This window comes from Rhinatrema bivittatum, chromosome 7 (assembly GCF_901001135.1).
Source record: "Rhinatrema bivittatum chromosome 7, aRhiBiv1.1, whole genome shotgun sequence".
NCBI classification, from domain to species: Eukaryota; Metazoa; Chordata; class Amphibia; order Gymnophiona; family Rhinatrematidae; genus Rhinatrema; species Rhinatrema bivittatum.
Genome location: NC_042621.1, coordinates 68,461,392 through 68,483,277, shown reverse-complemented (window position 1 = coordinate 68,483,277; position 21,886 = coordinate 68,461,392). Strand labels below are relative to the sequence as shown.

Below are 21,886 nucleotides of genomic sequence, written 5' to 3'. Positions count from 1 at the left end.
CCGCATAGTGCTGAGGAGCACTGGCGGGGGAGGCATCATTACAAACTCTTTGCTTGGTCGTGGGGCAACGTATAACCACTGACTCTGGCATGTGGTTCTCGGCCCTCGCTGGGGCGTGGGGTTTCTCCCACACAAACAGCGTTCATCATCATGGGTGTGCCACCATTCATGGATGGGTTACCACTGCATGAGTTCTGCCCAGCATGCTTTTGCAGCGGAGGGCTTCCAGTTTCTCTCTGTCGCCTGGGCGTTTGTGTGGGTGTGTGTTCCCTCCAGGCGGTCACAACAGGTTGCGTTCCGCAGCCGCAGGACTGACCTAGGACTGCACGTCTGGTCAGATCCTGAGGTGAGTGGACATTGTGAGAGTGGCTAGAGTGTCCACTCTTTTCTCAGCAGAGGCCTATGTCTCTCGCTCTCTACCATGTGGAACAGTCCCGGAGACTCTGTCCCTGAGTTTTTCTCTGATCTGGGGTCCCAGTCCTCTGCATCGCGCATCTCCTTGGAGGCCAGGGCCGGGAACCGTTGGACGGTCTTCAGCTGGGACCCCTCTGCTGATTGCAGTGGCAACCTCCCTTATCCGAGGCTGGTGGCCTGTGGTGGGTTAGTCGCTTCAGCGCCTCGATGGTCTGTGATTGTGCATCTACTCTCCTTCGGGGAGTCGCTCAGTCTGTCAAGATCAGGAGGCCCCGATCCCGTGTCTTTCCTCTCCCTCTTGAAAGGGGAGATTCCTCTGGGTTTCCCTCTGGACATCCTACTGTGCACTCCTTTGAGGGATGTCCTTTGTTTCCACTCCCGGACGAGGGATGTCACTACTCTGATGGGTGCCAGCCTTAAGAATAGTCGAGTGTAACACTCTCCCTTCTATGCTTGAGGCGCGGCAGGTCTATTCGCGAGGGGACCTGCCCATTGTTGCCCCCGGTGACCTTCCAGGTTTCCCCCCGGTTCAGGAATTACCTTGGTCTTTACGTCTTCCTCAAGGATTTATATCGTCAGTCATCCTTGCCTGGGGGGATTCTCCTCTCTGAGGAGTGTTTCAGCCATGAGCTAGGGGTAATAATAATTTGTCATGTCCATGGCTGAGAGAATTGAGGGCCCAATCCCAGCATATGAGGGGCAATGTCCTCTGCTAGCTGTAGCATGCAAGCTGTTCTTGTCCCTTATTTTAGGATCGCCCTGTCTGCAGACAAGAGCATTCCTAGGTCATGCGGCATTGTCCATTTCTGGACCACTTGCTCCCTTAGGAGGGAAAGTATATACCCTCATGGCTGGGATAGTGATACCACAGCTGGTGGCTTGGTAATCTATTCCGAGATCGCCCTGGACCTGCCCTGATGCTCTTTGGGCTTCCAAGCTGGTGGTAATAGGTTCTGCCAGAGTATGCGAATGTGACTCCCTGGCTTCCCATCTCCTGGTGGAGCCTTTGGAGCTTCTTCCTGGGGGCAATTGCTCTTAGTTTCCACTGTTTCAAGAAGACTGAGGGCTCCATCTCAGTGGGATACTCCGTGCTGCTTCGGCAGTGAGTTATTTGCTTGCGGTTGATACCCAACAGGGCAAATTCTGCTTGCCCCAGCGGTTCGCCAGTTTGCCTTTTTGTGTTCTTCGCTCCTCCCAACTTCCGATTGGTTTGTCGGGGTGAGTGGAGAGGAAGCTAAGGTGCCCATGGTATCTCTCCGTATACCTGTAGGGAGAGCTACTGCCTTAGTTTCTCTCATTCTCTGGGTTGCCCAAAGGGCCGGCCTGCACCTCTGCTATTCTGTGACAGGTGTTCTTTCAGGTGTTCTTGAATGAGCTTCCGGCCTATTTTATCTCTCTTTCAGGAGCTTTGGGCTACAGGACTGTCTCGGGGATTGTTCTCATTCCCTGAAACCCTTGACGCTGTCCTGCGCGGTCAACTAAGTCTGATGCTTCGGCACGCAGTGTCTGTCCCAGGCCCTGCCGTGGTGTACTGTTTGTTCTTCCAAGTGTGGTGTGGGTTTCTTTTGCCCATTTGGCCTACCGGCCATACCTGGGGACTCTTCTCCAGACCTTTGGCTGTCAGTGGTCGGCTGTCTCTTTCTGGAGGGCTCTCGGACCCCAGTTTGTATTTCGGTTGTATTTTCATACCGATGGAAGCTGTGTGGTATTTATCCTATTTACATCTCTGGGTCCTTCCTTTATCTAGGAGGATCTAGAAACCCTGTTTGTACTGTTTCCGTGATGCACAGTTGCTTCTGCTTGCACTCGCATCACTCCCCTGCCTCAGGCATCCCTGCTACGCATGAGGGTTTGTGCCTCAGTCTTTTTCTTTGCCTTCTTGGTAGAGCCCAACTCTTCTCCAGCTTGCACCCCAGTGGGTCGGCTGCCTCGCAGGCAAAGGAGGGAGGTAGTGCTCCAGCACTGTGTGCTTTACTGCCTTGACCTGCTCAGACAGCCTGGAGATATGTATTCAGTCATGTGAGGACTACCATCCTGCTTGTCCTAGGAGAAAGCAGAGTTGCTTACCTGTAACCTAGGACAGCAGGATGTTAGTCCTCACGAAACCCTCCCGCCTCTCCTGGGAGTTGGTTTTCTCCAAAAATTAGCTATATGATGGACTGAGGGACTCTGCCTAGGGGGCAGGGTTATCACTGCAACTGCACATGCTCAGTAGGTCATGCTGAAAACTCTAGAATCTTTGAGATCAAAGTTCCGTGCCGGGCTCCATCCGATGATGTCACCCATATGTGAGGACTAAAATCCAGCTGTCCTAGGGAGAACACCTGTTACAGGTAAGCAACTCTGCTTTCCATAGAGGTCCTAGGATTTTTACAATGCTATTTTATGTTTTATTTTGCCTGATCATGTTCAGAATGATTTGAATAATTGGGTTCAGCAATTCTTTTTAGATGTTTGTATTTGCCCATCGAGCTGCAGCTTGACTACCAAAATATAATTGGTCCGTTTTTCAAACAAATTCTTTTTGCAAAGCTAACTTTAGTTCTCTCTCTCCGTAGAGAGAAAAATGCCCATGTAAGTGGCATATGTATATTTTTTTTTTCAGTAATGCTGCCAGTTTTCACACAAGAATTCTGGGCATAAACACACTTCGTCGCACCACAGAGCAGCTCAAGCCTCTTGTACTGGTGTCCTGAGGATGACGTTCATTTGCATTTGGCTCAGTTGAGGTTTACCTTTTATGAGTGTTGTGATGACTTTCTGCAATCATTTAAGGATGAGGTAGGGGAGTCGTAAACCAGTGCAGAACAGAAAAACATTTAAGTAACATGACACAATTGAATGTTTGTTCATATTTTATTATACAGAACAGCATTTCTTAACAGAGCTTCAGGATCTGGGAATACTGTCATTCACCCCTGCAAGAACAGTTTTAGGAACAAGAATTGCATCACATGATGACAGGTAGGGTGAGAAGGGGGTTTTATGGTCTTTCGTAGTACCTGTAACATTCATATGACACGACAAATTTAGTATAAGGCCATTTAGTACTTTGATAACAGATGTAGGGGCTCTGGAATTTCTCTTTTTGCAGATGGCGTGGATGTTTTAGTTTTATCTGTATTTCTTTTTCTATATAGATAAAACAATAGATGCACACGCATGCAACCGAAGGCGTTGATTGAGGGAGAGAGCATACATATCCACTAGATGCAAGCAAAATACGGATATGACAAAAAAACAAACTGTAAAAGAAAAAACAATTCCTTTGTTTTAAAGAAGTCTATAGATTAGTGGCATGCAGATGTCTAAACTAGTTACGATGCAAAGAGAGATGCAGTGGGCTGAGAAAGAACAGAGCAAATCATTACATCTATAGAACTGATAAGGAAAATGCTCTGAAAATTGTGAAGAAACAGGTTTCAAAGAACAGCTTCTTAAAGGATGGTGAAAGACCATTTGTTGGCCCAACAGCTTCCTCCTGTTTCTTTGAACTTCTGATTCAATCGGAACCGGCCTCTGCTGGGCTTACAGCACCATGAGCCTTCTCTAGCAACTATCTGGGGATTTTTTTTTCCATAGCCATTTCAGTGATAGTTCTTGGCCGGGGCCCACAGAATGCGATACCTTCTGGAATCGGATAGGTATGCACCTTAAATTCAGTCAATAGGTGTCACTGTTGTGATGGCCGAGTCTTCTCTCTTCTTGAAGGAGCTGTGAACACTGCCTCCACAGCATCTCCAACCCTGGCCAGCCCAGATAGCAGAAGCCAGGCCTCAGAAATGAATCTGAGTCTTCCTGACAGTGTTGCTAGTCCCAGCTTGGTGAAAGATATTTTGACAACTTTTTATTTTTATTTTTTAAATTTATGCTTTCTTAGCATATGGACAGGTAAATCCAAAACCTATGGGTTATGCACCTCTACCAGCAGATGGCGATGGAGGAAAGCTGACATCAGTTTCCCTGTACATATCCAGATCAGTCCAGACTCCTGGGTTTTGCCTCCCTTCCAGCTGATAGAGACAGAGAAAGTTTTGCAGACACTGCCTCATAACCTGGTGTGCCACCTGCAGTCCTTCAGCATTTCTCTGTCACCAGCAGATGGTAGAGGTGCAAACCTGCAGTTCTGAACCTGTTTAAAAAAAAAAAAAAAAAAACCCCCAGAAAAAGATGATTAGAGAATTCCTCACAGGAGGTTGGCAGGTCCTGGTGAAGCCGTCCCTCCTGGTTTTGAAGTGGGCAAGCAGAGGGTTGGAGACCCTTGGTTGTTCGGTCTTTCACGTCTGAGGCAGAAAGCTGGTGGATCCAGTTCCCTCGCCTCCAGGAGGACTAGTGGAGCCTGCTGCTCTTCATATCAGGGAAGTCCTTTTTTGTCTTTTTAGTAGTTTTCCAAAAAAAAAAAAAAAAAGACAAGCTCTAAAAAAAAAAAAAAAAAAAAAAAAGAAATTTCTTTTCCTCCCTGTTGGTGGTGGCAGAGCGGGGCTAACGCCAGACAGGGGCTCAACCCCAGCAGCTCTCACGGGTTATTTTCCTCAGGTGTGTGCCACGCGCTCTGAGTAAGACTGAAACATTCCGTGTGGTTGCAGCTGTACCACATGAGGAGATGAGCACATCTCCTCATCTCCTCATTTCTCTCGAGCCAGCCAGTGTTCCCAGTGCCTCTCTGGGAGAGAGAGGGCACTTTGGCAGCGATCGCGGCGGCTATGACTCAGCAGTCCAGGCCTGGGAGGTCTTCAGCTGCCTCGGAGGAAGCAGCGGCTCTGTTCCTGGTGAGAGTGGGAACGTCGGCCATCTTGGATTCTTTTGTGGCTGCTTCAGAGGCTCCCCTCCCTCCACCGCTGTCACTGACCTATTTGAGCCCTGAGGAGGCTGGGAGAGCAGTCGGGGGAGGACGCGGACCTCCTTGGGAAGGTATCTGATGATTATTCTAACTTCTCATTGGATTTCCTTCTCTTGCTGCACAAAACTTATTTGGCCTGGAAGGCCGTGGGGCGACATCCTTCTAAACAGGGGACATCTGAAGGCCCGAAGTCCAAGGCTTTCAGGGGCTTTTGGGGCTATCAGGGTTCAGTGAGTCCTTGGGTTGCCCACACAGGGGGCTGCTAAGGATGATTTTTCTGATACTAAACATGGGGTTTCATCTGGAAAAAGCCCTCCAGAAACGGATCCTTCCCTGGAGGGACAGGAATCCGGATGAGGGGCCAGCAAAGGTCCCGGCTGTGGAGGGGTGGATCCGAAGGTGGTTTGTCTGTTCCACAGAGAGGAGTTGGGACCCCTGATCCCCCCTATGTCCTTGCAGAGTTAGGCTTAAAGGTTTCGCAGGAATCTAATCAGGAGGACATGGGCAAAAAGTCCCCTCCCCTTCTTTGGAACCATGAAATAAATGGAAAATCGTCCCATCCCTCATTCCTCTAGGGGGACGGGAACAATGGCTCCCAGCATCTGCAGACGGGTGGAACAACGATACACATTAAGAAAGGTGGAAAGAAGGCAAAACGATTACCGGCATGGTTAAAAGGGGAGGTGAAAGAAGCTATTTTAGCCAAAAGATCTTCATTAAAAAATTGGAAGAAGGATCCAACAGAAGAAAATAGGATAAAGCATAAGCATTGGCAAGTTAAATGTAAGACATTGATAAGACAGGCGAAAAGTGAATTTGAAAAGAAGTTGGCCGTAGAGGCAAAAACTCACAGTAAAAACTTTTTAAAATATATCCGAAGCAGAAAGCCTGTGAGGGAGTAAATTTTGTATTCAGTTCACTAAATTTGTCTGTTACTTCTGCTTAGCATTTCTGTAGCCCTGCTAAACACATGTTGCATTGTACAAATGTATAGAAGACAGTCTGTGCTCTGAGGAGTTCACAATGTAGTCAAGGCACACGAGGCTTCAGGAAATATGTTTATTATAGAAAATATAAAGTGTGGATACCATGTTAGTCCACTTGAATGCATGGAAATAAGTCAACAAACAAAAAAATATAAAGTGATACTGCTAGTCTCCTGTTTTAACCTCTTCTATCCGATGAAAGACATATTTATTTATTTATTTATTTATACAACTTTATATACCGACTTTCAAGTACATGTCAAGCCGGTTTACAATTGGCGAAATTGCAATAGCAAAATCAAACTAATAATTGTAATAAAACTTATCTAATTTTACAGTCATTCAATAAAAAATTATACTTAAAATTTAAACGATAAATACTAACTCAGTCTCATTATAAACTAAATCTAAAATAAAATATAAAGCTCGCATACCACCAGAACATTAACCCCACCCTCTCAACTCCCTAAACCACCGGAAAAAAACAGAAAACCTCCTTCTTCACATAGCCTACTAAGTTAATTAATATGACTAAAAGCCTGCTGGAATAGCCAAGTCTTAATCTGCTTCTTGAAGTTAGAGAAGTTATCCTCTAGGCGAATGTCAGCTGGGAGAGAATTCCACATATGAGATCATATCGGTGTCTTTCTCTAGCAGTTTTCTTGGCTGTGTGTGTACTCGCCATTTAAAGCTCAGAAAGCAGCTTCAGATAAGGGTTTCAGTCTTTGGGGACACCGAGGGACTTAGGAAGGGATATGACCTTTCCAATTTAGATGGATGGAAATATTTTCTCTGGATGGTGTGTGGTAAAGAAATGTGTGCACAGGAGATTGAATGTCAGAAGACAGAGAACCGAGGCGCTCCAGAAATTTTTTGGCTTCTACTTGTTTTTTTTTTATGTGATGACCTTTTATTTCCAAGAAAACATGGCTAAAATGAACAAGAATATATGTCGGCTGTTTCTTTCCAACTCTCATCTATTACTAAACTAAAATGTGTTTATCCTGAATAGATCATTCAGTGCAAAAGAGGCACACTTATTTTCTCCATAGTGAATCTTGTGTTCTGTCTTTAAAATATCTCAGGCTCTTGAACCATCCTCTTGTTAGAGGTTGTGGGCCAGTTCTCAGTCTGGCACATGGTGACAAGTAAAATATTAGGCAACTTGGTTTGCCTTTTTTCAGATTTTGCCTTTATGCTTTTATTTTCTTATTCTTATCTGCTCTCATTCTCATAGTTCTGTTTTCTGCTTAGTATGTAATACAGGGCAGTGGTCCATGGTGACTATTCCATTTTAGCTAAATTTTCACATCTAAAATAATTCCTATAGCGTTCAAGTATTAATGGTGTTTTTAAAATGTTTTCTTGCAGATTTCTACTACATCTTGCTGAAAAAACTGGTGGAATTATTGTAACTAATGACAATTTCAAAGAATTTGTGATCGAATCACCAATATGGAGGGAGATTATTAAAGAAAGGTGACTTGCATGTGTGATTTGGGGTTTATTTTTGGGTAAAAGGGAGGGCTCCACTTTTAGAGTGCTACCTTAATGTCCAACAGCAAAAGGTTTCTCTTGTTTTCAGAAATTAAACTATAGCGATTAGATTCATTTCTACTTGCTGTGAAAATGCCTCTTGTATTCTCTTTATTAAATCAGGCTTTATCAATGTGATACATACAAGAAGTCCATCCATTTTACCTGCCAGAGTTTCCTGACATTTCTGAGGGGGTCGGGCAGGCAGTCTGGGTGTTTTTTGCTGTCCGATAGGATTGACTATGTTCACTATGCTGCCTGTATTTTCCCAAGTCCAGGCAGTACTTCTCCAGGTCCCTTCCCTTTTTTTTTTACCTGCTGTTGCTCTTTTGAGGAGGTTTCAGCTGAAATGTGATCTTTTTTTTTGGCAGAGCCATCTCATTTTTTCTGGGTCTTTGAGTGGGGTCTGCCCATCTTACCCATGATTCTGTGAGCTTTTTTATTATTGGTTGCAGGACTGGGGAACTTTTACCCAGTGACTCAGACTGCCATCACTTGGTGTTCTATTCTGTTTCCTGCTTCCTGACTGGAAAATTCGTGCTACTGGGACATTTACTGAGCTTTCCCGGGGGGGGGGGGCTCAAATTGGGCCCATTTATTTCTAGGAAAACAAACAGCAGCAAGTCAAGGAGCAACATTTTAGGTGACAGGGAAAGCTCAAGTGTTAAAAGGAAGTATGGATTCAACTATAAAAAAAAAAAAACTAAAGAGGATGGAAATTCCCAAGTTCCACTAAGCAATACCATGGTAGTGTCCTTTGCTACTGTATTTAAAGGGAAATATTTGAGTAGGCCCTGAAGATCACAGTCAAAATGAAAAGGGGAATTAAAATGTCCATAAAACAGGCCACTTCCTGATATTGAATGAATAGGCTTCCTAAGGACTTTGCTTAGAAACAATATTTGCTGGGGGTAACTTGCTGGTGTGGCAGTTGCTACCCTTAACAAATAACAATTTCCCTGTACGTACCAGGATCCGTCCAGACGGTGGTTTATGTCCCCCGTCCAGCAGATGGAGTCAGAGCAAACTTCGAAGGGTGCTGGCATATAAGCTGATGCACCCTCCCTAGATTCCCAGTATCTCTCTGACTCCAGCAGATGTGAGGAGGGGAACCCGTTGCTTCCCCTAGCTAGTGGCTCTGTTCCACATTTTGTTCTTCTTTCTCTTATTTTCTCTAAGGTTGGATCAAGCAGGTCCTGTGTAAAAAAACAAACAAAAAAAAACAAAACCAGCCTTTGGGGAGTCACTCTGTGCTCCCTACCCGGGCCTTGCAGCCCCTGTTTTGGCTTGCCATCAGGACTGCGCTCTCCCCTCAGTCCCTCTCTCTGTCTTTGTCTGTTGGGGGTAAGTTTTATTTTGGTTTCCTGTTGTTTTACTTTGCAGCACACTGGATTATTTTCAGTAGGGGGTGGATGCTGGTGGTGCCAGCCTCTCCCCTCCTCTTCGCCGCGGTCAGTCCCCTCCCCCCTCGGCCCTACGACACTCCATTCCCTGGGGCCGAAGCAGCACAGAGGTCCCATTCCCCTGCCGCACCTGTGGGGAGGGGCCGTCGAGTGAGGGCGAGGCGTTCCCGCTCCTCCCGCGGTGTGCTTCCAGGCAAGGGCCCCAAGTTGTTTGTTCCCTAAACCGTAAAAGCATGGAGGTAACTAGTTGTTGTGGTGCTTACTACCCTTAATCACTAAACCCGATACTTTTGATGCAACTCCAACATTGCTCTCTGATTTTACAGCAACAGTTAAAAGACATTGGATTCAAACAGTGTCTGAGGGCCCTGACGTTTATGGTCTGGTAAACTGATAAGCATTGGGGTAACCTGCACAGTGCAGCAGATACTGGCATAAGCTTGTTGGGCAGACTGGGTGGATCATTTGGTCCTTTTCTTCTGTCATTTCTATTTAAACATGACAAGTCTTGTTCCCTGTACGTACCAGGATCAGTCCAGACAGCTGGGTTATGCCTCTTCTCCAGCAGATGGAGTCAGAGAGAAAACTGAAAGCACCCCCTAGATATACTGGTGTGCCACCTGCGATCCCTCAGTATAATCTCTGACTCCAGCAGATTGAGAGGCATAACCTGCGGTCCTGGCCTGGTCAGTTTGTCGGTACTGGGGAAAAAAAAAAAAAGAGTAATAATAATAATAATATATACCAGTCATACTTTAGGGACCGGATCAAGTAGTTTCTTCTCTTGTTGTGTTATCCTTGTCAGACTTTCTTTCTCTCTCTCTATCTTTGGCAGCGCAGGAGCTTAGAGCGTGGCAGGCACAGAGGGCTTTGCCCTCTTAATTTTCCCGGGTTAGCGTGTCCGTGAGGCTGGGGGAGAGTTTACCGGTGGGCCGGTCACCCTCCCCGCATTTTCCAGGGTTCTAGCCCTGAAGGGGGTTTAGTAGGAGAGCAAAGTTTAAAAAAAAAAAAAGTGTAAAAGTTTTGGAAGCCACTTAAGGCCTGTTGGTGACAGGCAGTGAGCTCGTTTGTTGCTTAGCCCCGGCCTGCCAGTGCCTCTAAGGACGTCGGAAGGGGTGGCTGGGTCACCCGGCGCGGTTCCTTGGTAAGGCTTACTTACCTTCCTTTTGGCGCGCTTTTCTGGCAGCTCCTCTGCCGCCGCGATGCCGCGTTCTTCGGCCTGCAAGGCCTGTGGGGGGGCGGGGGCCCGACTCTCCCGGGAGGGTCTCTGCTCCCGATGCCTTCCCGGGGGCGAGGGACCCTCCCGGGGGCCGAGCACTGCCCGCAGCGATTCTTCTTTGCCCCCGACGCCGCGGCAGCGCATAGCTCCAAGTAGCCGGTCTTCGGCCCCTCCTCCTTCGGGGAGGAGAGTGGCTGCCATCTTGGCCACGAGGCAGGCGGACCAGTCGGCTTCGGAGGAGGAAATCTCTCCTCCTCCTTCCCCTCCCGACCTGAGCCCGCGCCCGTGGCGCGATTTGGAGGACTTTGGAGCCCCCCTTCCCCCAGGCTCACAGAAAAAGAATTTAAAAAGGTCGGTGCCGTTTTTCTCTGACTTTGTGCTCCTAATGCACAAAGCTTTCCTTCAGGCAGAGTCTGGTTGGGAGGCAGAAGGTCCCTCTCCCCCGAAGGCCCCCAAGACTTCCTTAATGCAGGAGACCCCGCTGGGGCTGGGATCCACAGGGACACAGGTCAACCGCCCAAGGGGGGGGCCGGGAGTGCGGGGGACTCAGTAGCCGCTCCGGATCCTCCGGGGACACCAGATTTGCAGGCAGCGGATGACCTGGGGGCCGTAGAAGGTGACGACCCCCAGGTGCTACGTTTATTCGGGAAGGATGAGTTAAGCTTCCTCATCCTCCATGTCCTGCAAGAGCTGGAACTGACAGCGCCACCTCCCAATGCTGATACCTCCATGGGGGATATTGCCATGGCTGGCCTTAGGGCCCCCCCCCAGACTTTCCCGTTACATCCCAAGGTTTTACAAATTATTTCTAGGGAATGGGAATTGCCGGAGGCTTCCCTGCGGGTGAACAGGGCCATGGAAAAATTGTATCCGTTGCCCGCGGAATCTTTGGATCTTTTTAAGACGCCCGCAGTGGATTCAGCGGTCACGGCCGTGGTTAAGCATACGACTATTCCGGTTACGGGGGGAATAGCCTTGAAGGATCTCCAGGATCGTAAATTGGAGGTCTTATTGAAACGCATTTTTGACGTGGCGGCCTTGGGGGTACGAGCAGCCGCGTGCAGCAGCCTCGTCCAGAGGGCCAACCTGCGCTGGGTCCAACAGCTTCTGACCGCGCAGGAGCTCCCTCCGGCTGAGGTGGAGCAGGCAAATTGTGTTGAAGCGGCAGTCGCATACACAGCGGATGCTTTATATGATTTGCTGCGCACTTCAGCGCGAATTATGTCCTCGGCAGTGTCAGTACGGCGGTTGTTGTGGCTCCTTCGTTGGTCGGCAGACGCCACCTCCAAGGCCAGGTTAGGCTCCTTCCCCTTTAAGGGCAAGTTGCTATTCGGTGAGGAACTAGATCAGCTTATTAAGGACCTGGGAGATAACAAAGTGTACAAATTGCCCGAGGACAAGCCCCGTCAGTCTCGGCCCTTTGGGAATTCCAGGGCTCGCTTTCGGGGTCAACGGCGTTTCCGTACGGGTAGACGTGGTTCCTTTCCCCAGAAGCAGCAACCCACGAGGTCCCAGTCCTGGTCTTCTTCCTTTCGTGGTAGGCGGCCTCCGAGGGGAGGTGCCTCGCAAGGTTTTGCTGCCGGCAAGCCCGCTCAATGAAGGCGCGCAGACCCATTCCTCCGTTCCTTTAATCAGAGGTCGGCTGTCCCGGTTTTGGGAGGAGTGGGTCAAAATAACTTCAGATCAATGGGTGCTCGATGTCGTTCGGCACGGTTACGAGTTGGATTTTGCACGTTCCCTCCGGGATCTCTTCATGATATCGCCGTGCGGTCCCCCGGAGAAACAGCAAGCTGTACTTCAAACCGTCACTCACTTGCAAGCCATGGGGGCGGTGGTCCCGGTCCCACCGGACGAGGTCGAGACAGGTCGGTATTCCATATACTTTCTGGTTCCCAAGAAGGAGGGCACCTTCAGGCCGATCTTGGATCTCAAAGGGGTGAACAAGGCCTTGTGCGTGCCTCGTTTTCGGATGGAAACGCTACGGTCTGTTATTGCAGCCGTCCACAAGGGAGAGTTTTTGGCTTCTTTGGACCTGGCAGAGGCGTATCTTCACATCGGTATCAGAGAGTGGCATCAGAGGTACTTGAGGTTCATGGTGTTGGGACGTCATTACCAATTTTGTGCCCTTCCGTTCGGGCTGGTGACCGCTCCTCGGGTATTCACCAAGGTTCTAGTAGTGGTTGCGGCCTTCCTCCGTCGTCAAGGAGTTTTTGTGCATCCATATCTCGACGATTGGCTCATCCGGGCGAAGTCGCAAGACTTGCAAACGGGCGGTCTCCTTGGTGGTGCGACAACTCCAGTTGTTGGGTTGGGTAGTCAACTTCGCGAAGAGTCGACTCGAGCCGACCCAACAGTTGGAATTTTTGGGCGCTCGCTTCAATACCCTAGAGGGCAAGGTTTTTCTCCCACATCAACGCATGCTCAATCTCGTGGCTCAGGTGCGGCGCCTGATGGCCCTTCCCATTCCTACGGCTTGGGATTATTTACATATCATTGGTCATATGGTGTCTACTGCGGAGATGGTGCCATGGGCTTTTGCGCATATGCGGCCTTTACAAACCGCGTTGCTTTCTCGTTGGGATCCCAGGTCCGAGGATTAGGGCCTGGAGCTGCCCTTGATGGACCCGGCCCGCTCCAGTCTCTCCTGGTGGCTGACTCCCGGTCATCTCCTGCAGGGTGTGGATCTGGAGCCTCCGTCTTGGATAGTGGTGACGACGGATGCCAGCCTATCGGGCTGGGGGGCGGTCTGTCAACCACGAGCAGTCCAGGCCACCTGGACAGTGCTTCAGTCCACTTGGTCCATCAATCGCTTGGAGACCAGAGCGGTGCGTCTAGCCTTACGCCGCCTCCTCCCGATAGTCCGCGGTCGAGCGGTCTGGATTCTGTCGGACAATGCGACTACAGTGGCGTACATAAATCAACAAGGCGGCACAAAGAGTCGGGCGGTGGCGACAGAGGCAGCATTGCTGATGAGCTGGGCGGAACGACACCTGTCGCGCATAGCGGCCACCCACATTGCCGGCGTGGACAACGTGCAGGCGGATTATCTCAGTCGTCAGCATCTAGATCCAGGAGAATGGGAGCTGTCGGCGGAGGCGATGCATCTCATCACCCAGCGTTGGGGGACTCCGCGCTTGGATCTGATGGCAACCCGACTAAATGCGAAAGCGGTGCGTTTCTTCAGCCGAAGGCGGGAACACGGGTCAGAAGGAGTAGACGCGTTGGTGCTTCCGTGGCCCCGTCAGATTCTTCTTTACGTGTTTCCTCCATGGCCCCTGGTCAGAAAGGTGTTGCGGCGCATAGAGGATCATCAGGGCCTGGTGATTCTTGTAGCTCCGGAATGGCTGCGCCGTCCGTGGTTTGCGGATCTCGTCAACCTGGCGGTCGACGGTCCACTACGTCTAGGGCACCTTCCCAATCTTCTCCGTCAGGGTCCGGTGTTCTTCGATCTGGCGGATCACTTTTGTCTGGCGGCCTGGCTTATGAGCGGAAACAGTTGAGGAAGAGAGGCTATTCAGACGCTGTTGTTTCAACTCTCCTTAGGGCGCGTAGGTCTTCCACTACGCTTGCTTACGCTAGGGTTTGGAAGATTTTCCACGTTTGGTGCGCTGCGCTACGTGTTGCGCCCCGTCATTCGTCCGTGGGTCACATCCTTTCGTTTCTGCAGGATGGCCTGAAGAAGGGGTTGGCGTACAATTCGCTCCGAGTTCAGGTTGCGGCGTTAGGATGCTTGAGAGGCAAGGTCGAGGGGTTTTCTCTTGCGAGTCACCCTGATGTTGCGCGGTTTTTGCGAGGTGTTCGGAATTTGCGACCTCCGGTGCGTGTTCCTTGTCCTTCCTGGAACTTGAACTTGGTACTCCGTGGCCTGTGTGCGGCACCTTTTGAGCCTATCAAGACTGCTTCCTTGAAGGATCTGACTCTCAAGAAGGTTTTCCTAGTGGCCATCTCCTCGGCCCGTCGTGTTTCGGAGCTGCAGGCTCTTTCTTGCAGAGAACCGTTCTTGCGTATTTCCACGTCGGGAGTTTCCTTCTTTCTTTTTCCTTCTTTCTTGCCTAAGGTGGTTTCTTCGTTCCATGTTAACCAGACGATTGAGTTGCCTTCCTTTTCGGAAGAGGAGCTCCGGTCTTCTCAAGGCAAAGACCTGAGGCGCTTGGATGTCTGTCGGGTCCTTCTGCGTTACTTGGAGGTTACCAACTAATTTAGGCGGTCAGACCACCTGTTTGTCTTGTGGAATGGGCCCAAGAAGGGGCTTCAGACCTCCAAGACTACCATCGCCCGCTGGTTGAAGGGCGCTATTGCGTCCACGTATATTGCTTGCGGTAAACCTATTCCGGAGGGACTTAAGGCTCATTCTTTGCGTTCTCAAGCGACTTCGTGGGCTGAGAATCAATTGGTCTCTAGTCAAGAGATCTGCAGGGCGGCCACTTGGAAATTATGGCATACGTTTTCCCGGCATTATCGGCTAGATGTCCGTGGTCCGTCCGCTCAGTCTTTTGGGAGCAGCGTGATTCGAGCGGGACTCTCAGGGTCCCACCCCAATTAAGGCGGCTCGGGTACATCCCAGCTGTCTGGACTGATCCTGGTATGTACAGGGAAAGGAAAATTAGGTTCTTACCTTTGCTAATTTTCGTTCCTGTAGTACCAAGGATCAGTCCAGACGCCCACCCACAGTTCTGGGAGTCCGCTCGTCTTCTAATATTTCACGGTCCTTCATTGGCAGATTGTGTTCATTACGTTCGGACCAGTTTTTAAGGGTAAGTTGTAATTCCTCAGTTTGTCTTATACACTATTTTGTGTTGTATTCGTTCTACCTGGTCTTCTATGTTATCCAGGAAGTTTCTGTTTGATCTAGTCTTTGAGTACCTACATGCATACATAATTACAAGGGGGTACAAGAAAATTTTGAGGAAGTTGTCGGAAGTGGGTAATTGCTTACTTCTGCTTTGATATCACATATACTGAGGAATCGCAGGTGGCACACCAGTATATCTAGGGGGTGCTTTCAGTTTTCTCTCTTACTCCATCTGCTGGAGAGGAGGCATAACCCAGCTGTCTGGACTGATCCTTGGTACTACAGGAACGAAAATTAGCAAAGGTAAGAACCTAATTTTCCTATTTTTGCCATGCTCAAAGCATTCTACTCTGTCCAAGTTGCCAATCCTAGCAGCCACTCTAGCCATGCAGTTATATATGGCACATCCTAGTTTTGCAGTGAAGGATATAAGATTACCATTTTCTCCTCCAATCACGATAGCACTTCCCTGCCTAGGTTACTAGTGATGTTCCATCTGGAGACAGTAGATCCTGTATATTCTGCACTCCCCTTCTCTTCTGACATCCACAGACCCAGTTGCAGGGACTAGGGTATATCCTCTTCAGATATGAGGATATACCCTTCCTACAGCCAGTCAGAGATCGTATCAATTGGTGGATCAGATTACAGTTTTGGTGTAAAGTTTCTTTATCGCACCATGCAAGCAGTGTCCTTGGCAATTCCACTTAGCAGAGTCCCATTTCACCTATAGGGCTGAACATGTCCTCAGAGCCCATTCTTTAGAATTCTTCTTTATCCTATTTTATTGTATTGGATTCTTCTAGTTCAGAAATAATGGATTGCTTGGCACCACCTATGCTTCCACGAAAGGAGTCTCCTGGGTCTCCCTCATCATTGCAGTCCTAGATGAGTGGTCCTGTCCTTTTGGATTTGGTTGAGGAATCTACAAGCATACTTTCCGATTCTCTACTGGAACCACCAGACCATACTTTGCCTCCGGAGATCCTCTCATACTCTAAATTAATCAAAAAGATGGGAAGTGCCCTGGGTTTCCGTGATTGTAAGGACAAAGACCCCTTTTCTGAGCTTCTAGACCTTCTGCAAAATCTTGAAACTCCATCAGAGCCATGGGGGTTACCTGTCCATTGTATTCTTAGTTCTCTGCAGATGAGACTAGGGGAAACTCCTTTTTCTACCATTCCAACTGCAAGAAACTTGGACCTGACGTACAGGGTTCAACAGTCTCCAGGGTTTGATGTCATGTAATTGTCGCATCATTCATTGGGAGTTGAATCTGCAATGAAGAAAGCAAAAAAGGCATGGATCCATTTCAAATCACCACTGGGAAAAGGCCACAGATTTCTAGACCATTTTGGCAAGAAGGCATTTCAAGCCTTCAAGCTGACTGCATAAATTACGATTCATCAATTTTGCATGGTGCAGTATATCCATGACTGCCTGCAAAAGCTGAGGCCTTTATTTCAACCGGAGGCAGGTTCTGTGAGCAATCCCCAGCCTTTTATGAATGCGGAATAAGTCATTCGCCGCCTTCCACGTTTGGTCTATAAAACTTTCGATTTAGTTTCTGGAGCCTCTGCATGATTTTTTGGAGCACGTCATATGGCGTGGCTTAGGGCCAGCAGCATTTGAAAAGACATGCATAAGAAACTAGTGGACCTCTTAGCGAGTCCATGGCACAGAAATAAAACCAAAATGTAGCTGTTCAGTCCCTCTTGTTGAGCCTTAAGCAGCCATTGTTATCACAACAGCCTTTCTATCATTGCAAGCGGCCTTCTTTTCAAAGACGCCCTTTCCGGACTTATCCACATTAGTTCTCAACTTCTACCAATTCACTGTGGGCAGCTGCTCTCAATCAGGCCTAGACAAAGAGAACACACAGAGCAAAAACCATCTCAGCTGACTCATCCCTCTGTTCTGGTCGAGGACAAAATCTAACTTTTTGTAGACAAGTGATGCCTTATCACCAAAAATCCTTGGGTCCTTCAGATAGTGTGCTCTGGGTACCGCTTGGGTTTCTCTTGACTATCCCTTCTTCTGTAGAGGTCAGTGCTTCAGCTGGATCTGTCCCATCTTCCACAACTATGCCTGAAAGTTCATCACTCTTACAGCAGCAGGCAATAGAACCCCTACCTGTGTCCCAACGTACACAGGAGTTTTACTCCCAGTACTTCCTCATCCCCAAGAAATCAGGAGGTTTGCATCCAATTTTGAATCTGAGGCATCTGAACAAGCTTCTGCTTCAAGAGAAATTCAAGCTTAACTCCCTCAGCACAGTTTTTCTCCCTACATTCAGAAGGGCAAATGGATGCTTGCATTGGAACTCAGATGCTTATTTGCATAAAGGAAGGTGCTGGCAGATAAGAGCCCCAAACCTCGATGTTCTAAACAGCAGAGCCACTCCTCATCTAGAAATTGGGGGCATTGGGTTTTAACATTGGAAATCCTCCCTGCCTCAATTCCACAGGCATGTGACATCAGTTCCCTGATTTGCCTCAGGTCAGGGGTTGAGCTCGGCATGAAAGTCTGTAGCAGTGGTGAGGTGCCAAGAACAGTAACCATACAATGTGAGAGACCCCCATCAGAGCTGTCCTTCTCAAAGCCAAAGAAAAAGTTGACACAAGGCTCTACTGGAGTCTGCCCCTCCTCAATGCAGGGGTAGGAGGTCGCCCAGCACAGGTCACGTCATCCTTCATAGTGGGAAAGATTGCCATGAGGCTAATTCATTTGTTTGACCAGGGACCAACCAGGACACCGTCTGTGTCCTCGGCATGGAGTTTGCATAGTTGTCCCACATGCCGTGGCATGCCAAGGCACTGTCAGTTGGAGCGGAGGGCTTTGGCGCATATTTTAGTTTTAATAAACTAAACTACTGCATGCATCTGAACAGTTAGGAATCATGTCCCAATGTTTTTGTGCCAGACTGGAGCGTCTGTCAATTCTGTGTACTCACCAATACCTCTGATCGCCAGGAATATCCAGAAGGCCTTTCGGGACAGGGCAAGGATAATCCTCTTGTTGCCAGCCTGGGACAACAAATGTGTTAGCCATATCTAGTCCTTCTGTCAGTTCACACTCCAGTTCCATTGGAAACGTCTCCGACTCTGATCACACAGAAGAAAAGAAATGTTATGCCTTCTGAACCTGTTATCGCTAGTCCTCATAGTGTGGATGTGGAATGCAAAGTGGTCTAGTCCTTACTCTTTCCCAAAGAGGGTGGAGAATGTTCTGATTTCAGTCAGAAAACCTTCAACCAGAAGATCCTTTGGCTTCAAATGGATGAGGTTCGTGACTTGGTGTAGGACCAGTCAAGTGTATCCCAGGTGCATAACTTCATTTTTTGTAGTACTGAAACATAGCTGCCAAGCAGCCAGTCACTCATTGAATTTTCTTCGATCATATCTTATACCATCTACTCCCTCAGGCATGTCTGTTGCGGATCGTCACGTCATCTGAAAAGACACTTTTCTTCCTATCTCTTCTACCATATTGCTCAAAAAGATATTGAACAGAATCAATGCCAGGACCAATCCCTGAGGCATTCCTTCACCTTTCTTTCTTCAGAATAAACACCATTTACCACCACACTGTCCCCAAGACTATCCCTCAACCAGTTTCTGATTCAGAGCACTACATTTGGTCTGACACCCCCCCCCCCCCCCCCCCCCAACAACTCTATTTATGAACCTACCATACTGGACAGAATCTAAGGCCTTGTGGAAATCCAAATATACCACATCCAACATGTGATCCTGATCGAGTTCTCTGGTTGCCCCCATCATAGAAATCAATTAGATCTCTGTATTGAAATCCTGCTGCCTCGGACCCACAACCCCCCCACGTTCAAGATGCTTTGTCACTGAAGTGAGACTAACTGGTCTATAATTTCCAACCTCCTCCCTATTCCTACTTTTATAAAGATAGAAAAGATTTGCAGAACCACTCCTGATGCCAGAGATCTATTGAATAAGTCCTTCAGCAGACTCACTAGAACCTCTTTGACCTCAGTTAATATCCTAGGGTGTATCTTATTTGGCCCTAGGGCTTTTGTCCACTTTCACTAGTTTAGTTCTACACAATCTCCCTAGTTATTAAATCCTGACCAGACAGAGTAAGATGAGCAATGAAATATCAAAACATTTCATGTAAAGTAAGTTCAAATTTAGTAACATGAAAAACCCTTCCACTAGTCCACTACCCTAAAGAAGTCCAATTTCATTTGTCTGAAAGGCAGTTATTCTGAAATTATATATGGACATCAAGATACTAAACGTTTTGTATAAAATACATTTTGTTCTCTTTTCAATCAAAAATTTACTTTGCTGTACCTTTGTGGATAATCTGTTCCTTTTTTTAAACACTGTAGGTTATTGCAGTATACTTTTGCTGGTGACATCTTTATGATTCCTGATGATCCATTAGGACGATATGGACCCAGGCTGGAAGACTTTCTTTGCAAACAATCCCAAATTAGGTATATTATTTGAAAAAAAAAAAAAAGTTTAAATACATAGAACTTGAGCTTGAAATGAGCAAAAATGGAAAACTACTACAAGAATTTCCAACAACGTTCTTTATATTGAGCACTAATTTCCAAAATATGTCTCTTTTATCAACTTACATGCATAACTTTCAAAGTTACATGCACAATTCAGGCACATGTGTAATGGAAGAACACAGATGTACAAATGGTCAGACATATGGCATTCTGCAGCATATATGCCATAAAGATCATCTAAAAATGATCAAAATGAATAAGAGGAACTCCTTACTGCTGTGTTTCAGGCTTGTAGTGAGATATATATATAGATATACATCATACATACATACACACACACACACAATTTTTTTGTATTTCAAACATTCAAATTGGATTAAACATCAGAGCTGTTCAGTACACAGCATAATGGTTTTTCCTCTTACACTAATTAGCTTTGGCAGGCCAGGTTGTTGTGTGATTGGTAGGGATCTAAGCTGGACGACAGTCAACTTGTCTCCTTCAGTTTAAAATGTAGTCTGTAAATAAAACCACAGTGAGTATTTTGTGTGCCTCCTGACAGTGGCTCAATTATCTTTGTAGCTTCTGTAGAGTAGAGAAACATGTCCTATGCATTTCTTAAACCTATATTTTCTGTTTCTCTGTTTTTGTAGAAATTTTCCACCATCCAACTTTCACCAGATGGGTGAAAAATTCAATCTTGGAGGGCCTCTCTCTCACTTGCCAGCATTAAAACCAACCAATCTTGGATTTCACCCTGGAGTCAGACCACCACCCCCAGGTGGCATTCCGCCTCACTGGGCACCCAACATACCGCCCGGCCTGACTATTCCTCCACAGAGGTCTGTTTTGGAAACATCACAGTTAAAAGAAGAATTGCAAAGAATATTTCCAGATACTCAACAGAAACAAAAAATCAATCAAATACTAGCTGCGCATCCATACATGAGAGACCTGAATGCATTGTCTGCCATGGTGCTTGATTAGGAGTCAGGCTGCTAATTCCAAAACTGGTTTCATTGCGGTGCACATCCAAACTTGTACAAAATATAGGAGTTTAAGTTTTAATGTGAATGCTCCTTGAAAGTGAACCTGGGCACGTGAGAAGATGGAAAGGACTTCTCACCAAGAGCATGGCCTCTGGGAATGTTGATGAAGTCTACAACCCCAGCTTGAAGCCTGCCCGTGCGCAGAGACACAGCCTCATTGTGGAAATATGAATGGAGCCTATGTACTAAGCATTTTTTCCATAAGAGACAAAATGGGGAGGGAAAAATCCCTGTAATGCATCAGGCCCTAAGTTTTTGTATAAAATTACAAAAATTATATTATTTGTGCACACTACCATGATGGTGTGTTTGAGCCCTTGTAAATAAAATTGTGCTGCTACTATAGATTTATATAACGTTTTTCTTGCAAAGAGAAAAAAAAAACCTTTATTACATTTTTTTTTTCCTGTTTTGAAATTGTTACAGGACATTTTTGGGATATGTACAGTAAAAATCATCTTTAATATATTTTTATTTCCTTCTGGGATGACAGGTAAGGGCCAAGTTCCATTTTTAAGGCAAATCAGAAAAAGAAATTCAATGAAGTCTAAATTGAAAATAAAGCTTTTGCCTTAGTTGTGTGAATTAGAGTTGTTTTGTTTAAAATGTATTTGAGTTTGTGTGCATTATTGTGGTGTTTATGTATTACCACTAGATGGCATGACTGCTTCAAAAGAATAATGTTGAGGGGAAGTTTATACTGAAGTGTGTTTAATTATGTAAAAACTAAAATATTTTAACAAGCTGGCTCTTAAAGTAATCGTGAATGGATAAAGTTGGGTTTATAATGACAGCACTTGAGTGCTGGAGTTTAAAAGGCATAAGAGATGCAGATTTCAAAATAGGTGTGTTTAAGAACGTAGGAAATTGCCATGCTGGGTCAGACCAAGGGTCCATCAAGCCCAGCATCCTGTTTCCAACAGTGGCCAAACCAGGCCACAAGAACCTGGCAATTACCCAAACACCAAGAAGATCCCATGCTACTGATGCAATTAATAGCAGTGGCCATTCCCTAAGTAAACTTGATTAATAGCCATTAATGGACTTCTCCTCCAAGAACTTATCCAAACCTTTTTTGAACCCAGCTTTACTAACTGCACTAACCACATCCTCTGGCAACAAATTCCAGAGCTTTATTGTGTGTTGAGT

The 21,886-nt window shown here is 47.0% G+C and overlaps 1 protein-coding gene across 1 annotated transcript in view; it reads left to right on the top strand.

The window, feature by feature from the left end:
- N4BP1 (NEDD4 binding protein 1) overlaps window positions 1-21,602 on the top strand; it is an 84,862-nt gene extending 63,260 nt beyond the window's left edge. The window contains exons 4-7 of the mRNA XM_029608487.1: window positions 3,282-3,378; window positions 7,612-7,719; window positions 19,557-19,664; window positions 20,342-21,602. Of these exons, the coding sequence (XP_029464347.1) occupies window positions 3,282-3,378; window positions 7,612-7,719; window positions 19,557-19,664; window positions 20,342-20,675 (647 nt within the window). The 3' untranslated portion in view covers window positions 20,676-21,602. The remainder of the gene's footprint in view (window positions 1-3,281; window positions 3,379-7,611; window positions 7,720-19,556; window positions 19,665-20,341) is intronic.
- Window positions 21,603-21,886: the final 284 nt, after the last annotated feature.